This window comes from Oncorhynchus kisutch, linkage group LG9 (genome assembly GCF_002021735.2).
Source record: "Oncorhynchus kisutch isolate 150728-3 linkage group LG9, Okis_V2, whole genome shotgun sequence".
Taxonomy (NCBI): Eukaryota; Metazoa; Chordata; class Actinopteri; order Salmoniformes; family Salmonidae; genus Oncorhynchus; species Oncorhynchus kisutch.
This window is the reverse complement of record NC_034182.2, coordinates 18,946,596-18,971,379: the sequence shown is the minus strand read 5'-3', so window position 1 is coordinate 18,971,379 and position 24,784 is coordinate 18,946,596. Positions and strand designations below refer to the sequence as shown.

The window sequence follows — 24,784 nt, the reverse complement described above, 5'->3', positions numbered from 1 at the left end:
CGCGGAAAAATAATCACCCACAAAACACAGGTGGGAAAAGGCTACCTAAGTATGATTCTCAAATCAGAGACAACGAACGACACCTGCCTCTGATTGAGAAGCATACCAGGCCAAACACATAACCATAACATAGAAAAAGGAACATAGACTACCCACCCCAACTCACGCCCTGACCCTACTAAAACAAAGACATAACAAAAGAACTAAGGTCAGAACGTGACAGTACCACCCCCAAAGATGCGGACTCCGGCCGCAAAACCTGAACCTATAGGGGAGGGTCTGGGTGGGCGTCTGTCCGCGGTGGCGGCTCTGGCACGGGAGGTGGACACCACCCCACCATAGTCTTTGCCCGCTTCTTTACCCGCCTCTGTGGTGCCTTTAGAGCGGCGACACTCGCCGCCAACCTCGGACTGGGGACCCTAGCAGCGGGCCCCGAATGGACGGGAGATTCCGGCAGCACCGGACAGGTGGGAGACTCCAGCAGCGCCGGAGTGAAGGGTGATTCCGGCAGCGCCGGAGTGAAGGGCGATTCCAGCAGCACAGGAGTGAAGGGCGGCTCTGGCAGCTCCTGACTGACGGGCGGCTCTGGCAGCTCAGGACAGGCGGGCGACTCTGGCAGCTCAGGACAGGCGGGCGACTCTGGCAGCTCAGGACAGGCGGGCGACTCTGGCACCTCAGGACAGGCGGGCGACTCTGGCACCTCAGGACAGGCGGGCGACTCTGGCACCTCAGGACAGGCGGGCGACTCTGGCACCTCAGGACAGGCGGGCGACTCTGGCAGCTCAGGACAGGTGGGCGACTCTGGCAGCTCAGGACAGGCGGGAGACTCTGGCAACCCTGGACAGGCGGGAGACTCTGGCAGCGCTGGACAGGAAGGAGACTCTGGCAGCTCAGGACAGGCGGGCGACTCTGGCACCTCAGGACAGGCGGGCGACTCTGGCAGCTCAGGACAGGCGGGCGACTCTGGCAGCTCAGGACAGGCGGGTGACTCTGGCAGCCCTGGACAGGCGGGAGACTCTGGCAGCGCTGGACAGGAGGGAGACTCTGGCAGCGCTGGACAGGAGGGAGACTCTGGCAGCGTTGGACAGGAGGGAGACTCTGGCAGCGCTGGACAGGCGGGAGCACCTGGAGGAAGGAGATGGAGAGACAGCCTGGTGCGTGGGGCTGCCACCGGAGGCCTGGTGCGTCGAGGAGGCACCTGATGGACCGGACCGTGGAGGCGCACTGGAGTTCTCAAGCCCTGAGCCTGCAAAACCTTTCCTGGCTGGATACTCCCCTTAGCCCGGCCAGTGCGGTAGGGTGGAACAGACTGCACTGGGCTGTGCTGGCGAACCGGGTACACCGTGCATAGGGCTGGTGCCATATACCCCGGGCCGAGGAGACGCACTGGAGACCAGATGCGCTGAGCCGGCTTCATAGCACCTGGCTCGATGCCTACTCTAGCCCGGCCGATAGGAGGTGCTGCAATGTACTGCACCCGGCTATGCCTGCGCACTGGGGACACCTCACGGCATACCACGGTGCCTGCCCGGTCCACCTCTCTCCACGGTAAGCACGCGAGTTGGCTCAGGTCTCCTACCTGACTTAGCCACACTCCCCGTGTGCCCCCGCCAAGACATTTTTGGGGCTGGCTCTCGTCCCTGTTGCGCTGCCGTGCCAACTCCTCAAAATGCCGTCGCTCTGCTTTGGCTGCCTCCAGCTCTTCCCTGGGGTGGCGATATTCCCCAGCCTCTGCCCAGGCTCCCTCTCCGTCCAAAATCTCCTCCCATGTTCAGGAGTCCAGAACTCGCTGCTGCCCGATACCACGCTGCCTGGTCCTTGGATGGTGGGTGATTCTGTAACGATTGTCGTCCTCCTTGTCTGAGGAGGAGTGGGAAATATCGGACCAATGCGCAGCGTGGTACGTGTTCATGATGTTTATTTGCCTGAACACTGAAATACAAAATAACAACGTGAATAAACTAAACAAACGAAACAGTCCCGTGTGGAACAAACACTGACATGGAAAATTAATCACCCACAAAACACAGGTGGGAAAAGGCTACCTAAGTATGTTTCTCAATCAGAGACAACGAACGACACCTGCCTCTGATTGAGAACCATACAAGGCCAAACACATAACCACAACATAGAAAAAGGAACATAGACTACCCACCCCAACTCACGCCCTGACCCTACTAAAACAAAGACATAACAAAAGAACTAAGGTCAGAACGTGACAGTACCACCCCCAAGTGTCAGAACGTGACACTAGCAGATAATAAGAAAAGACGATCAGTATTTACCTGTCTAAAAGCTTCTCTATAATATCTATTGTTTACAGGAAAACCATTCAACAATTTCAGATTACGTTTTGTGGAAAAAGAACTGGGGTGGGGCGAAATATATTTCTCCCATGGGCAAAGAAATTCAAAAGGGGTGATGGTTTTAATTAACAATAGTTTTGATCCAAATGTGCAAATTGTCCAAACAGATCCTCAAGGTAGATGGATTATTTCAAATATGTTATTGGACAATAAACAGATATGGCTTATTAACCTATACGGTCCGAATAATGATGATCCAAGCTTCTTTGAAAATATATATAAGAATTTATCAGATCAACAAGCAACACTAGACTCTATTATTATGGTGGGAGATTTTAATACGGTCTTAAATACCTCTATGGACCGGAAAGGAAATCACACTACAAACTATCACCCTCAGGCACTTAAGGAAATCATGAAGGTCATGGATATATTGGAATTAGTGGATATATGGAGACTTAAAAACACTGACCTAGTGAGATATACATGGCGGAGGCTTAATCAAGCTAGTCATCTTGACTACTTTCTTATGCCATTCTTTCTGGCACCAAAAGTTTAATTGGAACACCGACTGCGAGACAGGCCTAATTGCCCAACATCAGTATTGCTCTTATGGCTGAATGGAAGCAAGTCCCTGCAGCAATGTTACAACATCTAGTGGAATTCCTTCCCAGAAGAGTGGAGACTGTTATGGCATCAAAGGGGAGACCTACTCAATATTAATGGCTATCATTTTGAAATTAGATGTTCAACAAGCAGGTGTCCACGTACTTTTGGTTATGTTGTGTATTTTAGAAGCTTTTCACTGACAGCCGCAACCTATTGCCATGCACACTACCCAAATTGCGGGCTTTCCAAACATACTTGTGATTTGATCCAATCTACAGATATTTTAAGTAAGCTAATGATCCTCTGTGGCTATGTCATGCTACCGGTTGAAGTATTTTGAATGATTTGATTTAGACAGGAGTAATTATATACTTTTTGGCGAATCAATTTACTGCCAACTTTATGTAGCCCATGTATCTGATGCTGTCTGCACAAAAATAGTATGACAAGCCATAATCTTTTGGTCCATACACCATCAGAAACATGGTCTACACATACTGAGACAGAGGTGCGGTCTCGGTCAAACAAATTATCAATATTTCAATATTTTCTTCGAACAGGCAAAGAGGTAAGGTTGGGCAGGCCAGGCCCCATAAGACCCGCCCATAACGCCCTGCACACCACACACACACCTCTGGGGTCTGGGAAACTCCTTTCATGGCTAGGCATTCAGTCAACCATTCAGACCTTCAGTCAGCAAACCAGTCAGGGATATTGATGAGCTTGTTGCTTTCATTGAGGCAGTGATTTCTGAAGCTATCACAATTCTGTCAGTGGCAGTGAACTCAGCATGGTTGGTGGAGGCGAGGGTGGGAGGGAGGGAGGGAGGGAGGGAGGGAAGGAAGGAAGGAGGGAGGGAGGGAGGGAGGGAGGGAGGGAGGGAGGGAGGGAGGGAGGGAGGGAGGGAGGGAGGAGAGAGAGAGAGAGAGAGAGAGAGAGAGAGAGGTGCCTCCTCAGAGAAGATCATAGTGCAGAGAGTAACAACACGAGCAGGGTGAGACTCGCACTTGGAAGAGAACGGAGAATACCAACCTTCGCCTCTCTGAAAGGAACAGCTGGGTTTGATTTATGAAACGGAAACAAACAGATTAAATGATTGAAGGAGTCACATCATAAAAAACAATCGCTATTTGCTGTCAAGGAGATATACCTAGATATAAGCTACCGAGAGAGGTTGGCTATTGGTGAGCAGGGTTGTTGGTTAACGGTAGGTTTATAGAGCACGAGCGCTTAAATAAGCCGAAGAGGGAGTGTTTTCAGAACCTTGGATAGAGCACGCGAGCGAGCGGGACCATGGCTCCAATGGTGACGAAAGAAATGCAGTTTGGTAAGTAGCTGGGATTGGAAAAAGGTCTTATTTGAGTGGGAGCAGCCAATAGTTGGTGGGAGAACTCGGGAAGCCCCTGTGTCTGTTATTTTGGTTGGTAATATTCAGTTGCGTCACAAATGGTACCCTATTCACTATTTATTAAATGTATTTATCCTTTATTTATTTAGTAGATCATATTGAAAATATCCTGTCATGTCCTAATGTACTGGGGTTGCCTACCCAGTTTGTGCTCTGACACTAAGCTAAGAATATCAGTACATGTCATGACTCTATATGGGCCTTGATTAGTCAGTCATGTATTGGAGGAGTCACAGATTGTACTGTTATTATATGACAGTGTGATGTCTCTGGCACCCTATTCCCTATATAGTGCAATACTTTTGACCAGTGTCCGTATGGAATAAGGTGCCATTTGTGACACGACCCGAGATTGTGTTGTTATGCTGTCTCTGACTCAGACAGTGCATCAGTCAGTCAGCCAGTCAGTCATTCAGTCTATTAGTAATTAGTATTAAGCAGTGGGATTCTGACGCAGCTTGTCATTACATTCATCTACAGACCTAGTAAGACAAAGGAAGCTTCCACACATTCACACACACACACAGTCAACAGACAGACAATAGATCAACAGGAGGGAGGGACAGTTACAAAAACATGACAAAATTATTAATTTCTCAATTCTCTCACTCCCTCCTCCTTCTCCCCTACTCTCTCTGTCCCCCCCCCCCCCTCTCCATAGCAGAGGTGCCGGTGAGTGTTGCCGTGGTGAGTGTGTTTGGCCTAGTGTCCTGCATCTCCATCTTCGCCTGGATCTGCTGCCAACGTAAGAACACCAAGTCCCAAGGGACAACACCCTACAAGTTCATGCACATGCTCAAAGGCATCGACATCTACCCAGAGAGCCTCAGCGACAAGAAGTTAGACAGCAAGATCGACGTCAACGGAAACTGTAATGTCAACAGTACCAATGGTAAACAACAACAACAAGTGGCCTCCAGCCCAGCAGAGGGCAGAACGGCCCTCCACCTCGACCTGGAAAAACAACAAGACCTGAACGACAACTTCACCATCACCACCAAACCCCCACACCCCAACGTCCAGATCCACACCAAGGTCCGCAGCTCCCCAGACTTGGACCTCCCCATGCCCCACCCAGGGTTCACCCAAACTGGGGTTAGAGACCTGGCCCTGGTCACCCCCACCAGTGGCAGTCTCTCCAGCCAGGCCACCACCCACACCCAAGGGGACGCGGACCACAACAAACCCCAGGACGGAGGCCCCGATGTCGGCCTTGGGACCCTCCACTTCTCCCTGGAGTACAACTCAGAGAAGAAGGCCTTCGTGGTTCACATTAAGGAGGCCCACGGGCTGACTCCGACCGACGATCAGTCCCTGACTTCTGACCCCTACATCAAGCTGACCCTGCTGCCTGAGAAGAAGCACCGGGTCAAGACCCGTGTCCTGAGGAAGACTCTGGACCCGGTGTTCGACGAGACCTTCAGCTTCTATGGGATCCCAATGGTCCGTGTGCAGGAGCTGTCGCTCCACTTCATGGTGCTCAGCTTCGATAGGTTCTCCCGTGATGAGGTTATTGGCGAGATGCTCATCCCATTGGCCGGGATCGACCTGACGGAGGGGCGTGTCCTGATGAGCCGCGAGATCATCAAGAAGAATGTCAGGGTAAGAGATAGTTACTTGGTTCATCATCATCATTATTATAATAGTCATCATCATTATAGTAATTATCATAGTAAGTCATCATCATCCCCATCATCATATTCATCATTCTCAGCTTTTACACCTTCACTACTATAGAGTACAGTAAAACAACCGCTCTCCATTCTAGCTCTGAGGGAATCATGATTACAATGACGGTGCACTATTAGTGTCTAATAGAAATTCTGCTTGGCATAATAACCCTTAGCATAATATGAATTAAATCATCTTTGTAGTGAGAGTTTATACCTACAGTAATATGTAATATGATAATACAGCCTCCTGCAGTTAAATGTTGAAGGGTACTAATGGAATAACACAGTGAGAGTCCCAAATGGCACCCTATTCCCTATAGTGTACTACTTTTGAGAGGACCTATATGGCTCTTGTCAAAAGTGGTGTACTATATAGGGAATAGGGTGCCATTTTGGATGCAGCCCACAGTTTATGAATGTTATAAGATTGCAGGTACCATTGTGTCTTTAGAATCTCTAGATCATTCTAGAATAGATTATTCTAGAATTGATACTGATATTCTATCCTCTATGCAGTGCTGGGCTGGGCTGTTGCTGTCTTTTCCATATGATTAGGTGATGAGTAGTACTACGGTGAAGTGAGAGAGTTGTAGGATCTATTGAATTGTATTGTACTGTGTACTGTGTACATTGGCGAGGGAGCGAGAGAGTGAGGCATATGTCTTGTGTAGTGTTGTGTGCCAAGCTTCTAGACTCTTCTACGCTGCTGGTAAACCTGACTTCTCTCTCTGCTGCTGCTCTGCTGCTTAGTAAAGGGACTGAGAAAAGGGCTTGGTTGTATTGTTGTTTCTTGGTTTTATGTTCTCCCTCTTTTCTAATGTTTACAAATGCATGAAGAGTTTATGTCCAAAATTCTATATCCACCAATTTTTCACATTTGTGTTTTTTTCATCATTGTGAAAATGATTTGTTTATGGGTACCTTGATGATATTGTAAAATATTACTGTTCTCAGATTTGTTTTATAATAGATTTTAGATGTGTATGAAAATGTTTTTTTTGTTGCTAAATGCTATATAACATTGTTTAGCTGTAATGGAATGTTTGTATCCTGTATAGTTGACTGTGATATGTGATTTTCTCACATTTATATCTAAAGATAAATGCACTCACTGTAAGCCGCTTGTCACGTCCTGACCATAGACCATAGCCTGTATTTTCTATGGTAGAGTAGGTCAGGGTGTGACTAGGGGTGTTTAGTCTAGTTTATTATTTCTATGTGGGGTTCTAGGTTTATTTTTCTATGTTGGTGTTTGTGTATGATTCCCAATTAGAGGCAGCAGTAATCATTGTCTCTAATTGGGGATCATACTTAAGTTGCATTTTTTCCACCTGTGGGTTATGGGATATTGTTTATGTTTAGTTGCTGGTTAGCACTGGATTGTCGTCACGGTTCGTTTATTCTTTATTTTGTTTTGTATTTGCTTAAAGTTCCACTTTCATTAAAAGTGGTCCGACCACTATTATTACGAACATCGTGACAGAATATCCCATCAACAACGGACCAAGCCCGTTAGGTAATGGCATCCTGGTCTTTGGACGAGATAAGGGAGAGAACAACCTGGACTTGGGATGACATAGTGGCAGGAGAGAAGAGCCTGCCGTGGAAGCAGGCCGAGGCAGCCAAGGAGGATCAACGACGACTCCGGGGTTCGCAACCACGACGCAAGCAGAAGAGGCAGCCCCCCATAATAATTTTGGGGGGCTGCCTCTTGTGCTTGCGTCGTGGTTGCGAACCCCGGAGTCGTCGTTGATCCTCCTTCGCTGCCTCGGCCTGCAACCACGTGGTTGGCAGAACCAAGTTTCAGACCAGAGCCAACTCCACGCACTCGCTTCAAGGAGTTTGTGACCGTTCAGGCACCATGTTATGCGGTGATACGCACTGTGTCTCCAGTGCGCATTCACAGCTCGGTGCCAGCTCCCCGCACTTGCCCTGCGAAAGTGAGCATCCAGCCAGGACGGGTTGTGCCGGCTCAGCGCTCCTGGTCTCCAGTACGCCTCCTCGAACCATGATATCCTGCGCCGGTTCTACGCACAGTGTTTCCAGTGTGCCTTCACAGCCCAGTGCGTCCTGTGCCAGCGCCCCGCACTTGCCGGGATAAAGTGAGCATCCAGCCAGGACGGGTTGTGCCAGCTCTACACTCTAGACCTCCAGTGCGCCTCCACAGTCCAGTACCTCCTGTGCCTCCTCCCTGCACTCGCTCTGAGATGCATGTCATCAGCCCGGTGCCAACTGTACCGGTCCCACGCATCAGGCCTCCAGTGCGTCTCCACAGTCCAGTACGTCCTGTGCCTTCTCCCTGCACTCGCCCTGAGGTGCGTGTCACCAGCCTGGTACCACCAGTGCCAGCCCCACGCACCAGGCTGCCTGCGACAAGCCCCAGTCCAGAGCTTCCGGCAACAGTTCCCAGTCCAGAGCTTCCGGCGACAGTTCCCAGTCCGGAGTCTCCTGAGACGTTTCACGGTCCGGAGCCTCCTGAGACGTTTCACGGTCCGGAACCTCCTGCGACGGTCCACGGTCCGGAAACTCCTGCAACGGTCCACGGTCCAGAACCTCCTGCGATGGTCCACGGTCCGGAACCTCCTGCGATGGTCAACGGTTCGAAACCTCCAGCTCCATGGCCGGACCCTTCCCCTGCGCCGATGCACAGTCTAAGCACGGCGTCCAGTCCAGCTCCAAGGCCGGAGTCTTCTTCTGCATTGGTGCCAGTCCAGGCACAGCGTCCAGTCCTGCTCCATGGCGGGAGCCTTCCCCTGCGCCGATGCCCAGTCCAAACAAGGTGTTCAGCCTGGGTCCATGGCTGGATCCGCAGGATGAGCGGGTACTTTACCCCGCACCAGAGCCGCCACCGACACCCCCCCCTAACCCTCCCTTTTTGTTTCAGGTTTTGCGGTCGGAGTCCGCACCTTTGGTGGGGAGTACTGTCACATCCTGACCATAGAAAGCCTGTAGTGGAACAGGTTGAGAGATTCAAGTTCCTTGGTGTCCACATCATCAACAAACTACCATGGTCCAAACACACTAAGACAGTTGTCAAGAGGGCACGACAAAGCCTATTCCCCCTCAGGAGACTGAAAAGATTTGGCATGGGTCCTCAGAACCTTAAAAGCTTCTACAGCTGCACCATCGAGAGAATCCTGACTGGTTGCATCAATGCCTGGTATGGCAATTATTCGGCCTCCGACCACAAGGCACTACACAGGGTAGTGTGTGCGGCCCAGTACATCACTGGAGCCAAGCTTCCTACCATCCAGGATGGATGTCAGGAGAAGGCCCAAAAAATTGTCAAAGACTCCAGCCACCCGAGTCATAGAGTGTTCTCTCTGCTACCGCACGGCAAGAGGTACCGGAGAGGCAAATCGAGGTCCAAAGGCTTCTTAACAGTTTCCACCCCCAAGCCATAACACTCCTGAACAGCGAATCAAAGGGCTACCCAGACCCCTCTTTTACACTGCTGCTACACTCTGTTTAGAATCTATGCATAGTCACTTTAACTCTACCTACATGTACTGCTGCGGTTTAATTATTTGTTACTTTTATTTTCTATTTTTACTTATCAATTTTTTTCTTAACACTCAAGCATTCACTGTAATGTCTAAAACTTGTATTTGGCGAGTGTGACAAATGACATTTTATTTCATTTTAATTAACAGTTTTGCCTTGTTAAAAGTTAAATAGTGGAATTTCTTTCCTTCTTAATGCGTTTGAGCCAATCAGTTGTGTTGTGACAATGTGGGGTGGTATACAGAAGATAGCCCTATTTGATAAAGAACAAGTCCATATTATGGCAAGAACAGCTCAAATAATCAAAGAGAAACGACAGCCCATCATTACTTCACGACATGAAGGTCAGTGAATCTGGAAAATTTGCAGCCGCAAAAATCATCAAGCGCTATGATTGATACTGGCAAACTGGCTCTGATGGGGACCGCCACAGGAAACGAAGACCCAGAGTCACCTCTGCTGCAGAGGTGAGTTAACAGCCTCTGAAATTGGCAATTAACTGCACCTCAAATTGCACCTCACAGAGTTCAAGTAACAGACACATCTCAACATCAACTGTTCAGAGTAGACTGCGTGAATCAGACCTTCATGGTTGAATTGCTGCAAAGAAACCACTACTAAAGGACAACAATAATAAGAAGAGACTTGCTTGCACCAAGCAAAGGCAATTATACCAGTGGAAATCTGTACTTTGGTCTGATATGTCTAAATTTGAGATTTTGGTACCAACCGCTGTGTCTTTGTGAGTTACAGAGTAGGTGAATGGATAATCTGCCATTTGTGGTTCCCACCATGAAGCATGGCACTGTCTGTAATTTATTTAGAATTCAAGGTACACTTAATCAGCATGGCTACCACAGCATCCTTGTAATGCTCCGGGTGTCGTGGGTGTGGAGTCAAATGCAGGAGACAGAGAGTTCAATGCTGTGCGTCTTTTAATAGCACCTAACGCACCACAGGGTGCTCACAAAAGTTACGTTCCCAAACACAGGGAATCAAAATGTACAATGGAACAAATCACGACCAGGCACAAACACGTACCTCTACAACAGAGCCGAAGGTTACATTGAAATAATCCCGCACAACAACCAGGTGGGCCGGCTGTCTAATAAAGACAAACTAATTAACCATACACAGGAAAAACAATCAGTGGCAGCTAATAGGCCGGTGACGACGACCGCCGAGCGCCACCCGCCCGGGAAGTGGAAACACCCTCGGTCGGACTCGTGACAATCCTGCAGCGATAAGCCATTCCATCTGGTTTGTGCTGAATGGGTCTATCATTTGTTTTTCAACAGGACAATAAACCAAAACACACCTCCAGTCTGTGTATGGGATATTTGACCAAGGAGAGTGATGGAGTGCTGCATCAAATGACCGGGTCTCCACAATCACCCTACAGTACCTCAACCCAATTGAGATGGTTTGGGATATGTTGGACCGCAGAGGGAAGGAAAAGCAGCCAACAAGTGCTCAGCATATGTGTGAACTCTTTCAAGATTGTTCGAAAAACATTCATCATGAAGCTGGTTGAGAGAATGCCAAGAGTGTGCAAAGCTGTCATCAAGGCAAAAGGTGGATACTTTGAAGAATCTAAAATATATTTAGATTTCTTTGACACTTTTTTCGTTACGACATGAGTATTCAGAACCTTTGCTTTGTGAGTCGAAATTGAGTTCAGGTGCATCCTGTTTCTATTGATCATCCTAGAGATGTTAGTACATCTTGACTAGAGTCCACCTGTGGTATATTCAATTGATTGAACATGATTTGGAAAGGTACATACCTGTCTATATAAGGTCCCTCAGGGTACCAAAAAATGTCTGCTGCATTGAAGGTCCCCAAGAACACTGTGGACTCCACCATTGTTAAATGGAGAAGTTTGGAACCACCAAGACTTTTCCTAGAGCTGGCCGCCCAGCCAAACTGAGCAATCGGTGGAGAAGGGCTTTGATCAGGGAGGTGACCAAGAACCCAATAGTCACTCTGACAGAGCTCTAGAGTTCCTCTGTGGAGATGGGAGAATCTTACAGAAAGACAACAATCCTTGCAGCACTCCACCAATCAAACCTTTATGGTAGAGGGAAGCCACTCCTCAGTAAAAGGCACATGACAGCCTGCTTGGAGTTTGCCGAAAGGCACATAAAGACTCTCAGACCATGAGAAACACGATTCTCTGGTCTGATGAAACCAAGATGGAACTCTTTGGACTGAATGCCATGCGTCATGTCTGGAGAAAACCTGGCATCATCCCTACGGTGAAGCATGGTGGTGGCAGCATCATGCTGTGGGGATGTTTTTCAGCTGCAGGTTACTGGGAGACTAGTCAGGATCGAGGCAAAGATGAACAGGGCAAAGTACAGAGAGATCCTTGATGAAAACCTGTTCCAGAGCGCTCAGGACCTCAGACTGGGGCAAAGGTTCACCTTCCAACAGGACAATGACCCTAAGCACACAGCCAAGACAACACAGGAGTGGCTTCGGGACAAGTCTCTAAATGTCCTTGAGTAGCCCAGCCAGAGCCCGGACTTGAACCCGATCAAACATCTCTGGAGAGACCTGAAAATAGCTGTGCAGCAACGCTCCCAATCCAACCTGACAAATCTTGAGAGGATCTGCAGGGAAGAATGGGAGGAACTCACCAAATACAGGTGTGCCAAGCTTGTAGCTTATTACCCAAGAAGACACAATGCTTTAATCGCTGCCAAAGGTGCTTCAACAAAGTGCTGAGTAAAGGGTCTGAATACTCATGTCAATGTGATATTTTTTAAATATATTTTCTTTAGATATGTTTGCAAAACTTCCAAAAAACCTGTTTTTGCTTTGTCATTATATAGGGTATTGTGTCTAGATTGATGAGGGTAAAAAAAACTATTGAATCCATTTTTGAATAAGGCTGTAATGTAACAAAATTTGGAAAAACTCAAAGATTCTGAATACTTTCCGAAGTCACTGTATAGCATTTAGTAAAAATAAATACGTATCTGTCTCTCTGAAATGTAACTATAAAGTTAAACATTTTAAACAAATACATGTCTGTCATTGGACAACCCCATACCAGTACTAGATACTGCAAAAACACATCAATCTCATTCATAACTTCTTTAATAACCTCTTTGGGCTAGGGGGCAGTATTTTGATGTCCGGATGAAAAGTGGGCCCAAAGTAAACTGCATGTTACTCAGGCCCAGAAGCTAGGATATGCATATTATTAGTAGATTTGAATAGAAACACTTAAGTTTCTAAAACTGTTAACATAATGTCTGTGAGTATAACATAACTTATTTAGCAGGCGAAACCCCAAATAACCCCATCTAAAAAATAATAATTCGGCCTACCACTGTTTTCAATGGCTGCAACTTTTATTATAAGGCAAAATCCTCTCAGATTGCAGTTCCTAGGGCTTCCACTAGATGTCAACAGTCTTTAAAAAGAGGTTCAGGCTGGTTTTGGAAAAATTTGTTAGAAATTGTAGTTTTTCTAGGTGGCTCTAGTGTTTCCATGCTCATGGATGGAAGCACGTTGTTTGTTATTTATCTCCGGTAAAGACAATAACGATTCTCCATCTTAAATTGTATCGTTTATTTATGTATAAGGGTACCTGAGGTTTGATTACAAATGTTTGACTTGTTTGGAAAAGTTTATAAGTAACATTTGGGATTCATTTTGTATGCATTTTGATGGAGGGAAACCGGTGGATTATTGACTGAAGTGCACCAGCTAAACTGAGTTTCTATGGATATAAAGAAGGACTTTATTGAACAAAAGGACCATTTGTGATGTAACTGGGACCTTTTGGAGTTCCAAAAGAAGATGATCTTCAAGGGTAAGGAATTTATCATATCGCTATTTCTGACTTTTGTGTCGCACCTGCCTGGTTGAAAAATGTTTTTCATTGGTTTGTATGCAGAGCGCTGTCCTCAGATAATCGCATGGTGTGCTTTCACCGTAAAGCCTTTTTGAAATATGACACAGCGTCTGGATTAACAAGAAGTTAAGTTTTATTTTGATGTATTACACATGTATTTTCATGAATGTTAAATATTTATATTTCTGTAGTTTGAATTTCAAGCCCTGCAATTTCACCGGATGTTGTCGAGGTGTCCCGCTAGCGGCATGTCTAGCCGTAACAGGTTTTAAACAATAAACATAGATATATACAGTGGGGCAAAAAAGTATTTAGTCAGCCACCAATTGTGCATGTTCTCCCACTTAAAAAGATGAGACAGGCCTGTATTTTTCATCATAGGTACACTTCAACTATGACAGACAAAATGAGAAAGAAAATCCAGAAAATCACATTGTAGGATTTTTAATGAATTTATTAGCAAATTATGGGGGAAAATAAATATTTGGTCACCTACAAACAGGCAGGATTTCTGGCTCTCACAGACCTGTAACTTCTTATTTGAGAGCTCCTCTGTCCTCCACTCGTTACCTGTATTAATGGCATCTGTTTGAACTAGTTATCAGTATAAAAGACACCTGTCCACAACCTCAAACAGTCACACGCCAAACTCCACTATGGCCAAGACCAAAGAGCTGTCAAAGGACACCAGAAACAAAATTGTAGACCTGCACCAGGCTGAAAGACTGAATCTGCAATAGGTAAGCAGCTTGGTTTGAAGAAATCAACTGTGGGAGCAATTATTAGGAAATAGAAGACATACAAGACCACTGATAATCTCCCTCAATCTGGGGCTCCACGCAAGATCTCACCCCATGGGGTCAAAATTATCACAAGAACGGTGAGCAAAAATCCCAGAACCACACGGGGGGACCTAGTGAATGACCTGCAGAGAGCTGGGACCAAAGTAACAAAGCCTACCATCAGTAACACATTACGCCGCCAGGGACTCAAATCCTGCAGTGCCAGACGTGTCCTCCTGCTTAAGCCAATACATGTCCAGGCCCGTCTGAAGTTTGCTAGAGAGCATTTGGATGATCCAGAAGAAGATTGGGAGAATGTCATATGGTCAGATGAAACCAAAATATAACTTTTTGGTAAAAACTCAACTCGTCGTGTTTGGAGGACAAAGAATGCTGAGTTGCATCCAAAGAACACCATACCTACTGTGAGGCATGGGGGTGGAAACATCATGCTTTGGGGCTGTTTTTCTGCAAAGGGACCTGGACGACTGATCCGTGTAAAGGACATAATGAATGGGGCCATGTATTGTGAGATTTTGAGTGAAAACCTCCTTCCATCATCAAGGGCATTGAAGATGAAACGTGGCTGGGTCCTTCAGCATGACAATGATCCCAAACACACCGCCCGGGCAACGCAGGAAGACTTACAGAAAACATTTTACCTCTGTCATTACCAACAAAGGGTATATAACAAAGTATTGAGATAACCTTTTGTTATTGACCAAATACTTATTTTCCACCATAATTTGCAAATAAATTCATTAAAGATCCTACAATGTGATGTTCTTTTCTCATTTTGTCTGTCATAGTTGAAGTGTACCTAAGATGAAAATTACAGGCCTCTCTCATCTTTTTAAGTGGGAGAACTTGCACAATTGGTGGCTGACTAAATACGTTTTTGCCCCACTGTAGATAGTTAGACACAAATATGAATGCAACATGCAGCAATTTCACAGATTTTAATGAGGTAACCTGTAAACTTTGTCAAAAAATTTCAAACTACTTTTGTAATACAACTTTAGGTATTTTTTAAAGTAAATAATCAATCATATTGAAGACGGGATGATCTGTGTTCAATACGGGAGTAAAACAAACTGTAGCTAGCGTTCTGGTCACGCTTCTCTATTTAACAGTACACCTCAAGTTACCCTCCTTCAAGATGGCCGTACTTCTTCATAACACAAAGGAAAAATCTCAAACAATTTCTAAAGGCTGTTGACATCCAGTGGAAGCAATAGGACCTGCAAGAAAGTCCCTTAGAAATTTGGATTCTCAATGAAACCACATTGAAAAGTGAGTGACCTAAAAAAAAAATCTGAATGGTTTGTCCTTGGGGTTTCGGCTGCTAAATAAGTTCTGTTATACTCACAGACATGATTCAAACAGTTTTAGAAACACAGTGTTTTCTATCCAAATCTACTAATAATACGCATATCTTATCTTCTGGGGTTGAGTAGCAGGCAGTTGAATTTGGGCATGTATTTCATCCGGATGTGAAAATACTGCCCCCTGTCACCAAGAAGTTAAACAAAAGGTGCTGTAAATTATGGGCCTGCTCTGAAATATGTGATAGTTGGCTTCTAAACGAGTTGGAAAAGTGGGTTTGGTGTCAGAATGGTATCTAATTGACTGATGGAGGCTGACTTGCTGACTGACTTTTGTACATTTGCAATATGTTTAACGTAAAGACTTAAAACTCAGGATTCTGTAAAAGCCTACCCCAATGAGGATATGTTTTTACTTTCAACTTCCTGTGCAAACCGGAAGTGCCTTAAATTGTGGTCAGAGGGGCTGTTTCGAAGGGGTAAAAAGGTCAGATCTTTCCAAAACTTTATATGTGTGATTAGGCAACCGTCATGAACTGTAAATCAGTCATTTTTCCCAACAGATTTCAAAGAAAAAAACTCTCACACACATACACACACACATAAATCTTGGCCAGGTCGCAATTGTAAATGAGAACTTGTTCTCAACTTGCCTACCTGGTTAAATAAAGGTGAAAAAAAGATAAAAAATAAATAAATGATGGAGTGACACAGTGCGGGGCTTAAAGACACACAGAGCCTGCAATGGCATTACCATAATCTCAATGCCGTGCCGAGTTCAACGAGATGCACCGCTTGACCGTAGCTCGCTCGGTCTAAGCATAACGACCGTGGAAAAAAAGTAGGCCCAAAATGAGGCCTGGCCCTAAATTTCAGGTGCTTTTGGGGGACAGCGGGGGAACCGTTAGGGTTAGAAGTACAATTCAACCTCAGGAATGTTCCTGAGGTCCTCCCGATTTGTGCAAGCCTAACCTTGACCGTGTGGCATTAACCCTTAACAGTGAAAATAAGGTGTTTACATCAAACAGTTTTCAGCACCCCCCACCCCTGCCCCTGGTCATTTGGACATTTTTCAAAATGTCCCACTTTTCTCATGTCACCATCGAGCGATGGAGAGGAACCACTATAACTTCCCAGCCAGTCAATTTTAAATTTCTGCAGTATTTTTGAGGATGTCAAATTCGTGATGGTGATGGCCTTTTTTAAATCTGACACAGTGGCTGGATTAACAAGAGGTTAATCCTTAAACCGAACACTTGTATATTTTATGAATGTTTATTATGAGTATTTCTGTATTCTGAAATTGGCACTCTGCAATTTCACCGGATTGTTGGTAGCGTCCCACCTGCCCATAAGAAGTTTTAACAAACCTCCAAACCAGCTTCAATGCCATACAACACTCCTTCTGTGGCCTCCAACTACTTTTAAATGCTAGTAAAAATTAAATGCATGCTCTTCAACCGATTGCTACCCACACCCGCCCGTCCGACTAGCATCACTACTCTGGACGGTTCTGGCTTAGAATATATGGACAACTACAAATACCTAGGTGTCTGGTTAGACTGTAAACTCTCCAATCCAGACTCACATTAAGCAACTCCAATCCAAAATTCTATCTAAAATTGGCTACCTAAAGCCTCCTTCACTCATGCTGCCGAACGCAACCTCGTAAAACTGACTATTCTATCGATCCTTGACTTAGGCGATGTCATTTACAAAATAGCCTCCAACACCCTACTCAGCAAACTGGATGTAGTCTATCACAGTGCCATCCGTTTTGTCACCAACGCCCCATATACTACCCACCACTGCAACATGTATCCTCTCGTTGGCTGGCCCTCGCTACATATTCGTCGCCAAACCCACTGGCTCCAGGTCATCTATAAGTCTTTGCTAGGTAAATCCCCGCCTTATCTCAGCTCACTGGTCACCATAGCAACACCCACCCGTAGTACACGCTCCAGCAGGTATATTCACTGGTCATCCCCAAAGCCAACACTTCCTTTGGCCACGTTTCCTTCCAGTTCTCTGCTGCCAATGACTGGAACTAATTGCAAAATCAATGAAGCTGGAGACTTATGTCTCCCTCTCTAACTTTAAGCATCAGCTGTCAGAGCACTTACCGATCACTGTACCTGTACACAGCCAATCTGTAAATAGCACACCCAACTCATCCCCATATTGTCATTTATCTTCTTTCTCTTTTGCACCCCGGTATCTCTGCTTGCACATCATCATCTGCACATCTATCACTCCAGTGTTAATTCTAAATTGAAATTTATTGCCTTACCTTCCAAATCTTCTACATTTGCACACACTGTACATAGATTTTTCTATGTGTTATTGACTGTACGTTTGTTTATGTGTAACTCTGTGTTGTTGTTTTTGTAGCACGGCGGCAGGGTAGCCTAGTGGTTAGAGCATTGGACTAGTAACTGAAATGTTGCAAGTTCATATCCCTGAGCTGACAAGGTACAAATCTGTCATTCTGCCCCTGAACAGGCAGTTTAACCCACTGTTCCTAGGCCGTCATTGAAAATAAGAATTTGTTCTTAACTGACTTGCCTAGTTAAATAACTAAAATATATTGACAGGTCGCAGTTGTAAATGAGAACTTGTTCTCAACTGGCCTACCTGGTTAAATAAAGTTGGAATAAAATAAATAAAACGTCTGGAGACTGAGATGGCCATTGCAAAATGTTGATTCCTTTTACGGAGACATGATTACACACAGGTGGATTGTATTTATCATCATTAGTCATTTAGGTCAACATTGGATCATTCAGAGATCCTCACTGAACTTCTGGAGAGAGTTTGCTGCACTGAAAGTAAAGGGGCTGAATAATTTTGCACACCCAAGTTTTCAGTTTTTGATTTGTTAAAAAAGTTTGAAATATACAATAAATGTCGTTCCACTTCATGATTGTGTCCCACTTGTTGTTGATTCTTCACAAAAAAATACAGTTTTATATCTTTATGTTTGAAGCCTGAAATGTGGCAAAAGGTCGCAAAGTTCAAGGGGGCCGAATACTTTCGCATGGCACTGTATGTCTCTACTTTATAACTTGGTGTAAATATCACAGTTCATCATCATAATGTCAGTGAAAACGCAATCTTCCTCGTCACTAGTCAGTACCTTGCTCGGGTCTCGAAGTTTTGATATTATGGTGGGGAATTTCTCTCTCCATCTGTCCTCCTTCCACCTCTCTCTCTCCCCCTCCCTCTCTCCATCTCTGTTTATAGAGGAGTGCAGGTCGAGGGGAGCTGCTGTTGTCTCTGTGTTACCAGTCTACCACCAGTACTCTAACAGTCGTGGTGCTGAAGGCTCGCCACCTGCTGAAGACCGACAACCACAGGCCCTCAGGTACATACAGCCCCCCCCCCCCCTCCCCCACACAAACACACACACACGCAAATGTAAGTATGTACACAAGCATGCACAAATGCTTGTGCACGCGCACACACAAATCATGTATACAAACGTCCTCATTGAAATAATGCTTAATTCCTCCTGAAAAGTGATGAAATTAAAAGCTATTTTATCATGTATACTTGCATGCCTTTGGTATGTCATAGAATAAAACAAATAAGCTGTGAAAAGAGATGAATTATTGCTTATTCTACAAAGATATTCTAAAATGGCGTAACACATTTGTTGGTACCCCTTAGAAAAGATAATAAATAATTGGATTATAGTGATATTTCAACTAACTAATTTGTTTCTTTAGTCAGTATCACACATGTCTATAATCTTGCAATCAGTCATTCAGCCTATTTAAATGGAGAAAAACAGTCATTGTGCTGTTTGGTATTATTGTGTGAGCCACACTGAACATGGACCAGAGAAAAGCAGTCGTTGTGCTGTTTCCTATCATTGTGCGCGCCACACTGACCATGGACCAGAGTAAAGTAGTCACTGTGCTGTTTGGTTTCATTGTGCGCGTCACACTGACCATGGACCAGAGTAAAGTAGTCACTGTGCTGTTTGGTATGATTGTGCGCACCACACTGAACATGGACCAGAGAAAGCAAAGGAGAGATTTGTCTGAGGAGATCAGAAAGAAAATAATAGACAAGCATGGGAAAGGTAAAGGCTACAAGACCATATCCAAGCAGCTTGATGTTCCTGTGACAACAGTTCCAAATATTATTAAGAAGTTTAGGTCCCAACCTCTCTGGGCATGGCCGCAAGAGGAAAATCGACCCCAGATTGAACAGAAGGATTTTGGGAATGGTAGAAAAAGAACCAAGGATAACTGCCAAATAGATACAAGCTGAACTCCAAGGTGAAGGTACGTCAGTACCTGATTACACCATCCGTCACTTTTTGAGTGTAAGTGGGCTCCATGGAAGAAGACCCAGGAGGACTCCACTTTTGAAAGAAAGACATAAAAAAGCCAGACTGGAATTTGCTAAAATGCATATTGACAAGCCACCATCCTTCTGGCAGAATGCCCTTTGGACAGATGAGTCAAAACTGGAGCTTTTTGGCAAGTCACATCAGCTCTATGGTCACAGATGAAAAAATGAAGCTTTCAAAGAAAAGAACACCATACCTACAGTGAAACATGGAGGAGGTTGGGTCCTGTTTTGGGTATATTTTGCTGCGCCTTGCACAGGGTGCCTTGAATTTGTGCTGGGCACAATGAAATCTCAAGACTATCAAGGCATTCTGGAGCAAAGCGTACTGCCCAGTGTCAGAAAGCTCGGTCTCAGGCGCAGGTCATGTGTCCTCCAACAGGATAATGACCCAAAACACACAGCTAAAAGTACCCAAGAATGGATATCAACAAAACATAGGACTATTCTGAAGTGGCCTTCTATGAGTCCTGATCTGAATCCTATCGAACATCTATGGAAAGAGCAGAAACTCTGAAAGTCTCATTGAGAGCTACAGAAAACTTTTGATTGCAGTGATTGCCTCTAAAGGTTGTGCAAGAAAATATTAGGTTAAAAGTCCCATAATTTTTGTCCATGCCATTTTCATTTGTTTTATTATTTACAATATTATGTTAATATTATGTTCTATTAAATATGGAATCAACAATGGTGGATGCCAATTACTTTTGTCAGTTTCAAGTTATTCCATAGATAATTGTGCAATCTTATTTTTTTTGTGGAGGGGTACCAACAAATTTGAGCACATCTGTAAAACTTGGATTGCTGATGTATTGGCCATTGAGAGGCTTTGAAGTCACCGGTTAGTCATATTGGCACTCCCCAACAGGAGCAGTCCTCCAGATGAACAAATGGAATTCTGCAGTATTTTAATTAAATGGACAAAATGTATTACAGTATATACAGTACCAGTTAAAGGTTTGGGCACACCTACTCTTTCAAGGATATTTCTTTATTTTTACTATTTTCTACATTGTAGAACAATTGTGAAGACATCAAAACTATGAAATAACATATATGGAATCCTGTTGTAAACCAAAAAATTGTTAAACAAATCAAAATATATTTGAGATTCTTCAAAGTAGCCACACTTTGCCTTGATGACAGCTTTGCACACTCTTGGCATTCTCTCAACCAGCTTCATGAGGAATGCTTTTCCAATAGTCTTGAAGGAGTTCCCACATATGCTGAAGACTTGTTGGCTGCTTTTCCTTCACTCTTCGGTCCAACTCATCCCAAACCATTTTAATTGGGTTGAGATCGGGTGATTGTGGAGGCCAGGTCATCTGATGCAGCACTTCATCACTCTCCTTGGTCAAATATCCATTACACAGTCTGGAGGTGTGTTTTGGGTCATTGTCCTTTTGAAAAACAAGTGATCGTCCCACTAAGTGCAAACCAGATGGGATGGCAAATCGCTGCAAAATGTTGTGGTAGCCATACTGATTATGTGTGCCTTGAATTCTAAATCAATCACAGACAGTGTCACCAGCAAAGCACCCCCACACCATCACACCTCCTCCTCCAAGCTTCACGGTGGGAACCACACCGGAGATCATCCGTTCACCGACTCTGCATCACACAAAGACACGGCGGTTGGAACCAAAAATCTCAAATTTGGATTTATCAGACCAAAGGACAGATTTTCCACTGATGTTTTGTCCATTGCTCGTATTTCTTAGTCCAAGCAAGACTCTTCTTCTTATTTGTGTCCTTTAGTAGTGGTTTCTTTGCAGCAATCCAACCATGAAGGCCTGATTTACGCAGTCTCCTCTGAACAGTTGATGTTGAGATGTGTCTGCTACTTGAACTCTATGAAGCCTTTGTTTGGGCTGCAATCTGAGGTGTAGTTAACTCTAATCAACTTATTCTTTGCAGCAGAGATAACTCTGGATCTTCCTTTCCTGTGGCGGTTCTCATGAAAGCCATGGTTTTTGAGAGTGCACTTGAAGAAGCTTTAAAAGTTCTTCAAATTTTCCAGATTGACAGACCTTCATTTCTCTTTGCTTATTTGAGCTGTTCTTGCCATAATATGGACTTGGGTCTTTTACCAAATAGGGCTATCTTCTGTATATCACCCCTACCTTGTCACAACACAACATATTTTCTCAAACACATTAAGATGGCAAGAAATTTCACAAATGAACTTTTAACAATGCACACCTGTTAATTGAAAAGCATTTCAGGTGAATACCTCATGAAGCTGGTTGAGAGAATGCCAAAGTTGTTCAAAGCTATCATCAAGGCAAAGCTTGGCTACTATGAAGAATCTCAAATATATTGATTTGTTTAACACTTTTTGGTTACTACATGATTTCATATGTGTTATTTCCTAGTTTTGATGTCTTCACTATTATTATACAATGTATAAAATAGTAAAAAATAAAGAAAAACCCTTCAATAAGTAGATGTGTCCAAACTTTTGACTGGTACTTGACTGGTTTTTGTAGTGGGGACAGTAACATTATTAATAAATAAATAATAAATAAAAAATGTTTATCTCACATAATATAATTATAAAGTATGCATTAAGGTGTCTGTAATATAATACATGTGCCAAGATGGAGGCATGGACTCTTCAACACAACGCCCCCTATCAGTCATCTAGCGTATATATAAATAATTGACACATATATATGAATAGACAAAACCATTGATCACGTGACACCATTCATTCCTATGTGTAGAATCAATAGCGCATTTGAAGCCAAGAAAGTCCGTTTTATCATTCTAAAATGTTATCTCATTGGGGAGATGTATGTAGGCATCAGAGGAAGCTGGTGGGAGCTATAGGAGGACGGACGCATTGTAATGGCTGGAATGGAATAAATGGAACGGTATCAAACACAAACATATATAAACTACATGTTTGACTGCATTCCATTAATTCCATTACAATGAGCCCTTCCTCCAATAGCTCATCCCACCAGCCCCCTCTGGTAGACATAAAATGTGCAGTATGAGCTAATCCAGGAAGTGACGTTATAGGCTCAGTGCTGACCCCTCTCATTGAGTAGCTCAAGTTGAAGCCTGACCGGGGTACTACAGGCTAACATTGGCAACTAAATGATCCTTATAACTTCTGTGTGCGATAATAGATTCTAATTATTACTTTTTACACGGAAACTGACCACGAATATTGCCATTATAGTGAATGGTGAATCCTGTTTTCTGCAAACAATGCCTGCAGTACGGCAGTCAGTCTTGAACTTTGTGGCTTCAATGAGAGGGCGCAGTCATTCTCACCTGACACACATATACAAAAATATAAGTATGCACACACGTAAAAACATACTCATACACACAAGAATGTGCACACACAGATACGTACGCGCACACAGAGACATGCACACACAGACCCAGGATACTAGGAACAAAATGATTCTCTCAGTAATGAGACACTCAGCCCCTTCAGGAGTACTTATGGGCGGAGTTTCCAAATGGCACCCTATTCCCGACATAGTGCACTACTTTTGACCAGAGCCAGTGGGCCATCGTCAAAATTAGTGCGCTATTTAGGGAGTAGGTTGTCATTTGGGACACAAGCCAAATACTCTTATACAAGTTGTAACGACAGAGACTGAGGTAATGTAATCTTGTAATCTTGTAAAAGGCCATAAAACAGAGTCTTAGCAATACCACAGTGTTTGGTCACACTTTCTTTGGATAGTCCGGATAGTACTGCCAACAAACTGAGCCAGTCAATGCCACACACACGCATGTACATGTATACCACCGTATTGATCCATTGTGCCATTTTCAGAGCTGTGCTATGAATTCTATTCACTCTGCCTCTCTCTCTCTCCTTCCTCTCATTCCTTCCTACATCCCTCCTTCCTTCCCACTCTCCTTCCCTCCAGACCCATATGTGAAAGTCAACCTCTTCAAAGGGAAGAAGCGTGTCAGTAAAAAGAAGACCCACGTGAAAAAGTGTTCCCCCAACCCTGTGTTCAACGAGCTGTTTGTGTTCGACTTGGCCTCTCAGGAGGGGCTGAAGGAGACCAGCGTAGAGCTCCTGCTCATGGACTCTGAGTCTCCACCAACCAGGCGGGGGGACTCCTCCCATTCCCCCAATCCCATCTTGGGGCGCCTGATCCTGGGTACGGCTTCTGCCGGCACCCCCGGGGAGCACTGGAGGGAGATCTGCGACCACCCGCGCCGGCAGATTGCCAAGTGGCACATCCTGTCCGAAGACTAGAGTTCTTGTTGAGGCTTCGCCGTCGAGGTTACAGCGGAGCTACGGTTATTTGGGGGGGGGGTCTACAGCGACGGGCATTGCCTAACAACAGGTAGATTTTAACGTGACCAACACCCAGGGAACTATTGATAAGTGAAAGGGGAGGGGTGTTCATTCTAAATGATGTAATTAATCAATCAATCAATCAGTTATTCAATCAATTTATCGATCATTGAAATTGTTTGGTTATGGTGACCGAGAAACCCAATCATTCGTCTATGATCCCATAGACTGTCACCACAACGACCCCCGGCAATGCAGCTCTCTATCTCCATGGCAACATCATCTGATCATCACGGCAACCTTGTGCAGTGCAGAATGTCCTAGTAACTGTCGCTAACTTCTACTATTATTACTATAAACATTACTCCTTTGTACGACAAAAAACATTTTATTAATGTATAAAGATGTGGATTATCAAAACTTTATTTTATAAATATGCTATCTTTTATTTATCAAATGTTATATTTATTTATTTTTTCGTTTTTGTACTCTTCTGAGTGAGTTCCTGAGTATGTTTTGTAAGTAAAAGTGGTATTTCATATCATTGCATCCCAGAGGGGCGAGACAAGCCTAAATTAGGTGACAGAAACAAAGCTTGGATTGCATAAAGGACATTGTGCTTGTGTATTTAGGTCAGAAGGGATGAGAGGCATTGTGTATTCTGTCTTTAC

General features: G+C 44.6%; 1 protein-coding gene across 2 annotated transcripts; it reads left to right on the top strand.

Moving 5' to 3' along the window:
* Window positions 1-3,845: 3,845 nt before the first annotated feature.
* On the top strand, window positions 3,846-24,452 carry syt4 (synaptotagmin IV). Of its 2 annotated transcripts, none has more exons than XM_020468337.2 (4): window positions 3,846-4,242; window positions 4,988-5,925; window positions 18,719-18,839; window positions 23,734-24,452. In XM_020468337.2, exons 1-4 carry the CDS (start codon window positions 4,209-4,211, stop codon window positions 24,069-24,071), a joined length of 1,431 nt encoding a protein of 476 aa, XP_020323926.2. In that variant the 5' UTR covers window positions 3,846-4,208; the 3' UTR covers window positions 24,072-24,452. The 2 variants fall into 2 exon arrangements, with proteins under 2 accessions (XP_020323926.2, XP_031687916.1); XM_031832056.1 differs by having other exon boundaries at window positions 3,872-4,242; window positions 4,985-5,925.
* Window positions 24,453-24,784: the final 332 nt, after the last annotated feature.

Coding starts and splice junctions, on each gene's coding strand:
- syt4 (XM_031832056.1), top strand. CDS start 4,209: ATGGCTCCAATGGTGACGAAAGAAATGCAGTTTG. Junction 4,243..4,984: donor GACGAAAGAAATGCAGTTTG/GTAAGTAGCTGG, acceptor CCCTCTCCATAG/CAGAGGTGCCGGTGAGTGTT. Junction 5,926..18,718: donor TCATCAAGAAGAATGTCAGG/GTAAGAGATAGT, acceptor CTCTGTTTATAG/AGGAGTGCAGGTCGAGGGGA.